Source organism: Micropterus dolomieu, linkage group LG04 (genome assembly GCF_021292245.1).
Source record: "Micropterus dolomieu isolate WLL.071019.BEF.003 ecotype Adirondacks linkage group LG04, ASM2129224v1, whole genome shotgun sequence".
Lineage (NCBI taxonomy): Eukaryota > Metazoa > Chordata > Actinopteri > Centrarchiformes > Centrarchidae > Micropterus > Micropterus dolomieu.
The window spans coordinates 2775667-2786756 of NC_060153.1; the positions used below are offsets into that span (position 1 = coordinate 2775667).

The 11090-nt window shown below is 37.4% G+C and overlaps 1 protein-coding gene across 1 annotated transcript; it reads left to right on the forward strand.

Annotated features, from left to right (window-relative positions):
• Positions 1 to 11090, forward strand: LOC123969879 (ADP-ribosylation factor-binding protein GGA3-like). Its single transcript, XM_046047638.1, has 16 exons — positions 1 to 152; positions 1286 to 1370; positions 1767 to 1842; positions 2467 to 2565; positions 3024 to 3147; positions 4346 to 4446; positions 4529 to 4609; positions 4735 to 4872; positions 5931 to 6144; positions 6257 to 6436; positions 6521 to 6588; positions 6669 to 6781; positions 7362 to 7480; positions 7622 to 7791; positions 8568 to 8678; positions 9165 to 11090. Exons 1-16 carry the CDS (start codon positions 110 to 112, stop codon positions 9273 to 9275), a joined length of 1833 nt encoding a protein of 610 aa, XP_045903594.1. The 5' UTR covers positions 1 to 109; the 3' UTR covers positions 9276 to 11090.

The following is an 11090-nucleotide window of genomic DNA, read 5'->3' on the forward strand; positions in this document are numbered from 1 at the left end:
GCGTGAGTGTCACATGCCACTGACAGGCAGTTTGACACCTTCGCTTCCCCCAAAAGGACGCACACAGATCAGCCACTAATCTCTCTGGACCTGCAGGAGACGGACGGCAATGGCGACCGATGCCAACCAGGCAACTTTGGACTTATTGCTCAGTAAGTTACACGGGGCATAACAGAAAAGTTTGTTCGTTGTTTTAGCTGCTTGTAACGTTAAAGTTAGCTGACTTGTCTCATCATCCCATATCATAGTTGTCGCCGCTTTGTTTGCTAACGGTCGGCTCGTGGAGCTAGTTGGGCTTAATTACTGTAATAAGACGTTAAATTTGTGGGTAAATTCTGAATGTGTTGATTTATTTTAACTTTAAGAAAGATTAGTTTGCATTATGCAGAAAGTGCAAGTTGGAACAGGAAGTTGGTTTGACTGCGCGTGCATGTCGAGCGCTCGAGCGTTGTGTTGTGTCGGCGCCCCCGCTGCGCGCGCGTGCACTGGGATTTCATTTTATAATTTTTTTACCTGATGGATTTAGTTTTTTATTATTTAATGTAAGTACAACTACAACGATTGAGAAATACACGGGGACACATTACAAACCTGCATTTAAAAAATATACTGAAAAATAACAAGTATAACCGGTAAAATGTACCTAAATGAAAGTATTGTGAATATATGTGTTTTCAGTTGAGGAGTTAAAACTACAAGTGCTACAGTAATTTTCTTTCTTGTGAAAGCCTCATAAACTCATCAAAATTGTGGGTACTTTCCTTTAGATGAATTCAAGTTTCATACCCTCTTCATGCTTTTTGCCTTAGATAATGGGAAAATGCTTGTTTTTAAAGTGAATCACCATTGGAGATGCAAGATTTTTACCCCCAAAACAGCAATATTTAATGGGTTTATCATATTCAATGCAACATCTGAATATTCAAAGTAAACTTACCTTAGTGGGGAAAAGTGTAGTCAGATAAAATATAAATACTAAAGTACATGTATCTTAAAAAAACAGTAAAAGTGTACTACATTAGTGCTGAAGTGATGGGTTAATAATCAATAAGTAGATTAGCAGAAAATTATAATTGCACTATAATCATTTAAGTAATTAATTAAGCAAAACTACGTAGTCTTTGGACCACTGGTTGAACAAAACAAGCAATTTGAAGAAGTAACCTTGGAATCCTGGAAAATATGATTGGGAAAAAACATACTTTATTTGTACAGGTATTGTAGTGTATGCAGTACTTTAAAAGTTTTTGGACGTTAACCTGTGCTTCTGGTGTACTTGTTCCAGGCCAAGCCACAGACCCGAAAAATCAGGAGGACAGATGGGACTGCATCCAGGGCTTCTACCAGCTCGTTAACGAAGAGACTGATGGGTAAGCTGAACACAGTCTGTGCACCTCATCAAAGGTGGCATGCTTCTGGAAGTTACTTCAACCCAATTATGGTGTTTGAAAAAACGTTGCTTCACAGCCATGTTGCGATAACAATGTTGACAGTTGTGCAAGAGTTACGAGGAACTCTGCAGCACCTTTTCCCCTTTAACAATATTAACAAATGGAATAGTTTAAATATAATGCAATGGAAATTCTTAAGCCAGCACGGATGGAAGAGTTTTGAAAAAATCTAGTATTTTCTTTTTTACTTTACTCCAGCATGGCAATGTGTGCAAGCTATGTGAATAATACTTTTAATGTTGCCGTAACATGTTTTTTGCTCACGGTCTACTCAGGTATTTTAAAGTGGCTTAAATTTAAATGTTTTGCTTTCAGCCCACAGGTAGCCATTCGTCTTCTTGCCCATAAAATCCAGTCACCACAGGAGAAAGAGGCTTTGCAGGCTCTCACTGTAAGTAATCAGATTCTTCATTTCTACAAATAAGACACAGATGATACACAGTTTGTGTTTTAAATGTTATTAAATATTCATGATGTTTTAATATATTATGTATTTATCTGTGTAGTTCCCTGAAGCAACAATCATTTTCCTCCAGTTTTTACTCTTTAACAAGTCGGCTGCAAGAAGAAGCAAAATCTCCCTATTTTGGTATCTGTGTAAACATAAAAATATATATCTGTTTTTATTTAATACTATTTCTCATGGGTTATACTCGTAGGATCTTTAAAGGTGTGTGGACCATTTATTGTTTTAACCCTAGGGAGGGTCGGGCCTATGAAGAATATTTGTGACTAACTTTCATCACATGTCTCCAGTAACATGAGGGATTTAATCAGCATTTTAATCTGCTGTGACGCCATGCTATTTGTCATCCATGCATTAAAGTGAGCTGCAGTGTTTCACTAGAAAATGTCACTCAGTGAAGCTTCTCAAGATTCATGTGCTTCATGTCATGTGACATTGAAAGGTGGTTAACCACAAACATGCAGTTTCAAATCTGTTCTTGCGCTATTGTGTTGTGTAACACCAAAAGCATCTGTTGGTAATTATATATTCTGATTTGGTGCTTTCCAGGTTCTCGAGGCATGTATGAACAACTGTGGAAAGAGGTTCCACAGCGAGGCCGCCAAGTTTCGCTTTCTCAATGAGCTCATCAAAGTTTTAACACCAAAGGTACAGCAAATCAAAGAGACAGAGTAAGCTAATTCAACTATCATTTAAATAATAAAGGTTTGCTATTTGTGCATACCAATCCCATTTCATCGCTGTCATTGTAGAGTCTAATCTAATCTAATTTTGTGAACATTTATCTTAATTAGCCAAAAGGCAATGATGGCTCACATGTTCATGCCTTACAAAATAGACATCTCTCTTTTTTATTTTTTGAGTTTACTAGCAGTGTTTTGACTGAGTAGATTTCATCAGGCCAGATTTATCTTAATAGATATACATGTCTGTGTGTGTGTTTGTGTGTGTGCATGTTGTCTTTGTTTTGTGAAATGAGACCGTTTTATTTTTGGTTTTAGCTCCACAAATCATGAATAGAATAATAATCTTTTACTTAGACACTTCTCAAAAGATTGTAAACGTTGCTACCTGAGGAATGACACTGGTTGATCTTTTCTGAGCAGTACTTTGGCGCGTGGACTCCGCAGAAAGTTAAAGACAGAGTGACGGAGGTCCTCTACGGCTGGACTCTTTGGCTTAAAGAAGAACCCAAGATTCAGGAAGCCTACTGCATGCTCAAGAAACAAGGTCTGCAACATACACACAAAACACCAACACTTTTCTGAGTTCTGTGCTCAGAAGACATTTAAACACATAATGCAAAATGTGCCTTTTTTAAACTCTGAGACTAACATGAGCAACACTTTAATTAACGCTAGGTATTTACATAATATATAAGAAGTTTACAGATACAGTGTATATGGTAACAGAAGCCTTTATTGATTAAAATTGTAGCAGCACAGGCATATAAATAAGTACAGATACTGTAGTAAAAGAATTAATTAGAAGTATATAAAATAAAAATTAGAATAGAAATAAAAATAGAAACTATAAAAGAGCAGTTAAACTCAAAATTACAAGTCCATCAATATACATACAGTACTAACGACCAGTGTTGGGCAAGTTACTCAGAAATTGTATTGAGTTGCTAGTTATGTATTACTCCTTAAAATGGTAATAATATTACTTTACTTATTACTTGGTGATAAAAGTAACTAGTTACGTTAGTCGTTACGTTACTATATTAGTTTCACAACCCTCCGCCCCCAAACAAAGCAGTCTCTCCCGACTTTGTAACTAATATCATATTCATAACAGCAACAAGAAGTATGGTTTTTCAAAACATATAACGTGTCTTTACGCCACCAGTTGAAAATATTGCAAGTATATCCCGACTTTTGAGCTACTGTTTTTCTGCACATGCATTGTGTTGCTTCAGCAGATGCTTCAATAAATCAGATGTAGAACAGTTTGCGGTTGAAAGCTTTTTGCTGGACAACAATGTTCTTTGCGTTTTAGACTGTGACACACAATGGCAATACTTAGAGCTGTGAAAACAACGCCTCTCTCCCTCGTTCTTCATTCATCCTGTAGCTTTTTGGCTAACAGCTGACTCAAACAACATTAGTAACTGACATGAGCGTGAACACAGCGTTACTTGGATTAGTAACTGTAATAATATTACTGTTTTGGAAATAGCAATCCGTTACACTACTGTAATTAAACTAACAATGCAGAAATATCTCGTGTGAAGTGACATGATTAAGTAATGACACTAAGTTTTTGTATTCCTATATATAAAAATATAAGGTGAGATAATGTAGTAATATAGGACAGCAATAAAGCATAGAATGTAAACATAAGGGGTGATATGAACTAAATTAAATAAGTATTATGTCCTTCTGTCAACAGTAAAACCATCTTACACTTCTTTTTGTTGTTTTAGGTATTGTGAAGAAAGATCCCAAACTGCCAGACACCGTTATAATGGCGCCTCCACCACAGAGAACCACAGAATCAGTTTTTGACCAGGAGGAAAAGGCCACGGTGTGTGTTTGTATTTAATATCACATCTGCTAATGTAACATTAAGTTTAATTTTTTTTTTAAATGAGTTTCTGTATCATCAGCTATTAGCAAGATTATTGAAAAGTGGCCGTCCTGAAGACCTGGAAACTGCCAACAGACTCATTAAAAGCACCATCCAAGAGGTGAGGAGCGCTGTGTTGTTGATGCTCATCTTTGCAATGCATACATTTGTAATTGTATGAATTTGGTATTCATTTGTTTGTGTGTGTGTGTGTGTGTGTGTGTGTGTGTGTGTGTATGTTTTTAGGAGCAGGAGAAGGCAGAGAAAGTGTCAAAGCGTGAATCTACTCTGAAAGAAGTGGAGAGCAGCACCAAACTGCTCAGAGAACTACTGGACACGCACACAATCGCTGGAACCTCGTTAGAGCTGAGTGATGACGTGAAGGTATGTTGGACATTATACTGACAAACGACCAGCTGTCCAGGGATGACCACAAAGCTAGATTGTTTTGGAGGCCTGTGAGGAAGTCCAGTCATTGTTGTCCTTCTATCGCCACAAATTGAGTGTGAGACATCCCTCACTGAGCAAACTTGTGAATGAAAATATGAATTCCTTAAACACTGATTTGATCTTCAGGTCCAAAGGTGCAGTTAGGATCTGCCTTACAGTAAAATATATAAAATGTTGCTTAAACAACAGTAATATGTAACCTAGATGTCTAAATGTCTTCACTTTTCTGCCAAATTTAACACATATTTCCCCAAATTGTGGCTTACTGGGATGTCAGCCATTTTTACAAGATGTGTTCGATGCAGCGGCCAATTCCTTGTTTGTTTGTTTTTTTTAATATTTCACCTTTTATAATGATTTTTGAAATAACTGAGCCTTTATGAAGATGTTTGCAGTAGAAGGATTGCACATGTACTGTTCTTAGCACTGAACACATTGAGTCCGTTGCTGTTTTTTATTATGACCATTAACAATAATACTGTGGTTTCAAGTACTGATGATGAAGCTTAGGGTTAGTTCAGACAGAGCACTGAATTCACGCTCATGTCAGCTGTCTCATTCATGCTCCTTATCATTGGATGCATCATAGTAACTACAGTTCCAAATCAGGTAGTTCTCATCAGTTATATTCTGGGCGTTAACCACATTATCATCTACTGTATGTGACTCTTGTGCAGCATAAGAGGTTTCTTCTATTTTAGTACAACTGATGCTGTTCTCTCTCTTGCATGAAATGATCATTACTGCTAAATAGAGAAGGAGAGATTGGTATTTTTAGTGAATGCTGTCTACATCATATCCATTTTTAAAATACGTTCACAAAACCAGAGCTTATAGTGTGAAGATTAAGGCAAGAAAGTGATGTTTTGGCCCAACAAACCTACAGATACCTATCAGAGATACACGTTTCACATCAATATCATCCCTCGCTGCAGAGGAGAATGTGTTTGTATTGAAGGGTAACTCAACATTTCCCCTCTCCCCACCTGCAGACCCTTTACGAGCGCTGTGATCAGCTGAGGCCCAGCCTGTTCCGCCTGGCCAGCGAGACGACCGACGACGACGCAGCTCTGGCACAGATCCTGGCGGCTAACGACGAGCTTACACTCGTAGTAAATGCCTACAAAGACCGAGTGGGGAGGAGAGAGTGTAACGGTGGAAGAGGAAGAAGTAGAAGTGAGGAAGAAATGGAGGGTAAAAATAATGGTAGGTAGACCTTTTTTCCTTTTAGTGGTCCCTGTGGCAAAGACCTTAGGCTTGTGTTTGGCTCCAATCTGTTCTGCTTGTATTTGAACCTGCTTCTTTTTTTTTCTTCCAGCTCCAAAGAGTCCCAGAGAGATTAAAAGCTACCACCTCATCGACCTGTCAGCACTGGACTCTCCACAGACACACAGAAAAGCTGATTCACCACCATCCTTCAAATCCTCCTCACCCATGTTTTCCTCCCTTCTCGGAAGTACCTTCCACTCAGTGGCTGACCAAGACTTTAATTTATTCGGTAGGCGTGCATTTCCTATTTTTAGTTTGTTGACCCTGATGAATATGTGCCATGACGTAATGATCCGGTGTCCTCTAATTACAGAGTTAGATAATCTGATCCCAAAACAGACTCAGGAGACTTCAAGGTCATATTATGAAGAACTGCTGCAGGTGAGACATGGATGTACAGTTAAAGACAAAAGTTTAAAGGGGATTTTTGAGTGTTTAACACAGTTTATCTTTTCTGTCAGCTTAATGAAGAGATTCAGATGACAAATGCGGGGCAGAATGGAGGGAGAGGCCCTTTGTTGAGAGCCCGTGGATGTGGGGGGAGCAGTGCTACATCGAATGAGACTAACATTTGGTAAGGCTGGAGAAAAGCAAGGAGCAAAATGTAGAATGTGCTGGTGAATCACTATTTCTAATGATTTTGTAAGAAGGAAGGTTGATAGTGATAGCACTGTATAATGCTTCTACAGCATTTAGTTCAGAGCTGAAAGTACCTGCCCACATCATAAAATCAGTCTGCTTATGTGTGTTAGCGGACTTGCAAAAAGAACTTTAACACAAAAAACATTTTATTCTGTATATTTGACTGTTTTCTCAATTCACCTTTCTTATAGTTTTATTTTATGTTTTTAAAATAGTTACAATTTAAATTATGTTTGCTGTTCAAAATGTCCAGTTATATTTACACTGTCATCTTGGATAATAAAGTTAATTGTTCAACTGTGGAGACATTTGTTGTACTTTGTTATTCTCAGGTTTTGGTCTCTACCTCAAGAATCAGTCAGGCTCTAGTCCAGGATGTGATATTGCATTCTGGGAACAAGCAAAAGCAGACATTTCTGCAAGATACACTATCCATTTTGTTATTACTATATGGAGATGTTTTCTGGCATCATTTACCTCCTTATTAATATTATTACCTTTTCTTCTGTTAGGTCACCCCCACAGAGTCAACTCAACAAAGTGTTGGGATCTCCAGTGAAATTGGAGGAGAGCTCTTGTCCCCAACAAGTCCTGAACAACATCTTTGTTCCAATGGAGACCATCAAATCTAGTATGTTCCTGAAACCACAGTTAATATGGAGAAACGGCTGTTTTTTACTACTAATAATTTATTCACATCCTTCACTCTGTGATGTGTTTACTGCCATCTGGATCCTGTCTAAATGTTTGTCATTTTCTTGTTTGTTTATAGGTAATCTTGAGCCAATCACTTTATTCGATCAGGGCGGGATCCATGTCTCCCTTCATTTTGCTAAAGACTCTCCGCCGGGTCATCCAGGTGTTGCTGTGGTTGTCATCTCCACAGTGAACACATCTGCCCTTGATGTGAAAGACTTCCTGTTTCAAGCTGCTGTCCCAAAGGTAATAAACTCCAAAGAGACTATTATCAAAGTAACATATAGTATGACTTTTTTTTTTAAATAAAGTGCAGGTGAGCAGCATCTGTAGCAGGCAGTGGTAGACCTTTATAAGTTTTAAGTGCATTGCTTTTTAAAATATGGGACATGGGATCTCGTACTGCACTGTCTGTGACTGACATGTTCAAATGTCGATGGTTTAAGTCAGTGAACTACCAAAAAAGTAAAACAATATCTGGTTCCTGCTTCTTGAATGTGAGCATGTGCTGCTTTTCTGTGTTTTTATATCATTGTGAATGTAACGTATTTGATTTTGAACTGTCCATTTGGATAGAACAGACAATTTCACTACAGGCACTGAGAACTTGTCATGGGTATTGTTCCTTTAATTTTCAACATCCTCTCAGTTGAGCAATTAACAGATGCATTGGAAAAATAATCACTTGTGCAAATAATTTGTCCAACCAATTGGATAGTAATCAATGATTTCAGTTTTCACATGTAAGTACCATGTTTAAACCAACCTTGGCACACCGGTAGTATCTCGGTGTTGGAAGGTGATGCTCGTGTATGCAGATTATGTGTTGAAGTTCTGGCGCCCCCTCCTGGAGCCAGGCATCATCTTCAAACTTGTCAGACTCTTTAAATAATTTTTTACACTTTTTACACATTCCCCTCCCCTTTGTTTTCCATCATTCAGCGCTTTCAGCTGTGATGACCTGTTTTCTAGTAATGACTTGAATATCCAGTTAATTGTGAGTCTTAATACCTCTCCTGCAGACCATGTTAATGAAACTTCAGCCTGCGTCAGGGACACACCTACCTGCTTACAACCCTCTCCTGTCTCCGCCTGCCATCTCCCAAGTCGTCCTATTGGCTAATCCTCAGAAGGTGAGTTTGGGGAGCGCTGTTGATTTATCATGAAACAGAATGACTTTAGTACTCTGTGTGTGTGTGTGTGTGTGTGTGTGTGTGTGTGTAGAAGAATCAATGCATTTCAATGTGTTCGTGTTTATAATTCGGATTTTATTTAGGGCTGGGCACGATAATGGCTTATTATCGCGTTAACGCATTAATTAATTAACTTTTTCTTGGTTTTTAGAAATTAACTAAAATGTCAGGTAGACAAGGATATTCCTATGTATGACATGAAAGATGCAGATAAACAGCCTATTCTGAATTAGACATTATAATACTGTCTAAATTAAGGTTAACTGTGAAGTACTTGAATGTTAACAGTTGAGATAAATTACCTATATAAAAAATAGTAATTGATAAAATTAGATAACCCATAGCACAATGTGGCACTCTATATTTATTCATTCACTTTTTCTATTTGCCTCTTAAGAATCTGACATCTTTCCGTCTTTTCTTTAGAAAAAGGTGCGTCTACGCTACAAGTTGACTCTGACACAAGGAGACAAACAGCTGAGCGAGACCGCAGAGATTCACAACTTTCCAGACTGGACCTCTTTGATTAACCACTAAAAACTTAAGAGACTTGGATTTAAAAAAAAAACAACAAAAAACCCCAAAGAAACCTCTGAAATTAAGGTTTTGAACCCAGTGAGAAAGAAAATCGAAGGTGGGAAAGTTGTGGCCATGCCTACAGTTGATCATCATGAGGTAAACAAAGTCTATCATTTCTGAATTTTGTAACATAGTTTCAAGTATGATGCATACCGAGAAATAATTACAGGATTTATATTATTCTAAAAAAGTGGGTAACATTTCAGGTGGGTTGGTGCATCCCTGATTGTACCTGATTCAGGTATTCTGCTGTGGTGTCTTAAGTGTGGTGTTTCTGCTGCCTGTTGTTCAAGTGCAGTTTGATGACACAGTATGTTCACTGCAACCATGTGAATGCTGACATGTAGCTGGTCTTCATATGAAATTTGGTATTTATTTGCCATTGTGGATTTGTGACATTCAAAATTACCAAAGTGTCTTAAGATAGTGGGTGTTTTCAATATGTATTTATTTTAAGAATGTGGCTGCTTTAAAGAATGTATGTGTGCATGTGAGAAACCTTCAGAGATCTATATTTGGATGTAATTTGTTGTGCCTTTGTTTTAGTTTTTTTTGCTTTGGGTTGTATAATTGCTGAAAAGCGTAATGGTACCATTGCACTGATGTTACATTTTATACAAGTTGGTGGCCAAGAGCTCTAAACACTGCAACTTAAAACACAAGCAAATAAAGGAAAGATCTTCACCACTGTGCCAAAAACATGGGCAACATTTAGAAAAAAGAAAAAACTAAATTCTGCAAATAGATTAAGCACAAGCAAATCAAAAAACACTTTTTCCAATTTGACAACACGTGGAATAAAAGAAATGTGCTGCATATACAGAAACACAGCAAATAGAGAAATTTCCGCAGGACAGTAAAAACTGATGTCTGCTAAATAATGACGTTAAAACAAGCAAAGAATGTTTACTTTAGTTTTAACTTTGTTTTAACAGATAACGGCTTCACCTATTTGTTACCTTGTTCTCATTAGTTGCATGTTCACCAGTGTTGCAGTATGTTCAGTTGGCAAAATGACTGCCTGTATGAGAGATGACATGTTATGATGTAGTGGGACAAAGTGGGGGCTCTTATTGTGAAAAAAACTGTTCAGTGTTGTGAACATGGCCATCGCCAATAAAGACATAAGTGTAGGGTTTCAAGATGATGCTTGAATAATTTCAAAAGGTTGTCTTCCTGTCCATTAACATTTTAGTGTTTTGTTTTTTTTCTCACAATAAGAGCTCCCACTTCCTTCCCAATACATGAGAACATGTAAACTCTTAAACAGGAAGTTAATTGACCAACTGAATATTATGCAACCAGAATGAAAATATTAACATTTAATGCAGCCCAGAAACTTCTATTCTGTTGTGACTTTATAATTTGCTTGTGTTTTATTTATTTATTTTAGCAGTTTGACAAAACAGACTTCACATTTATAAGTAAAAGTTCTTAATTTTCTTGTAGTGGTTTCTTACGTTTCAGTGGGTTGAGCTCTCTCAGCCACCACAGAGTTTAGACTGTTTGGTTAACTCGTCTACGTTACTGTTCATATGACCAGATCAGTGTTTCCTGATGAGTTGTTTTGTACTGTGAAACATAATAATTTGAACCCAGAGCAACAAATTAACCTGCTTAATCGTTTATAAGTGTTAAGTTCAAAACAGGCAGCACTTTGTCAGAAGATTTCAATTGAATTGCAGCCAATTTTAATATTGTTTTTGAATGCTTGTCTGCCTGTGAGTCCAACACTGTCTGTCATATGTCATAAATAAATACAAATACATGTGA

What these genes read in the sequence shown, in the direction of transcription:
- LOC123969879 (XM_046047638.1), top strand. Translation starts at nt 110, where the DNA reads ATGGCGACCGATGCCAACCAGGCAACTTTGGACTTATTGCTCA. An exon ending in AGCTGAGTGATGACGTGAAG is followed by an intron (nt 4,873 to 5,930) that starts GTATGTTGGACA and finishes CCCCACCTGCAG; the next exon opens with ACCCTTTACGAGCGCTGTGA. An exon ending in ATTATGAAGAACTGCTGCAG is followed by an intron (nt 6,589 to 6,668) that starts GTGAGACATGGA and finishes CTTTTCTGTCAG; the next exon opens with CTTAATGAAGAGATTCAGAT.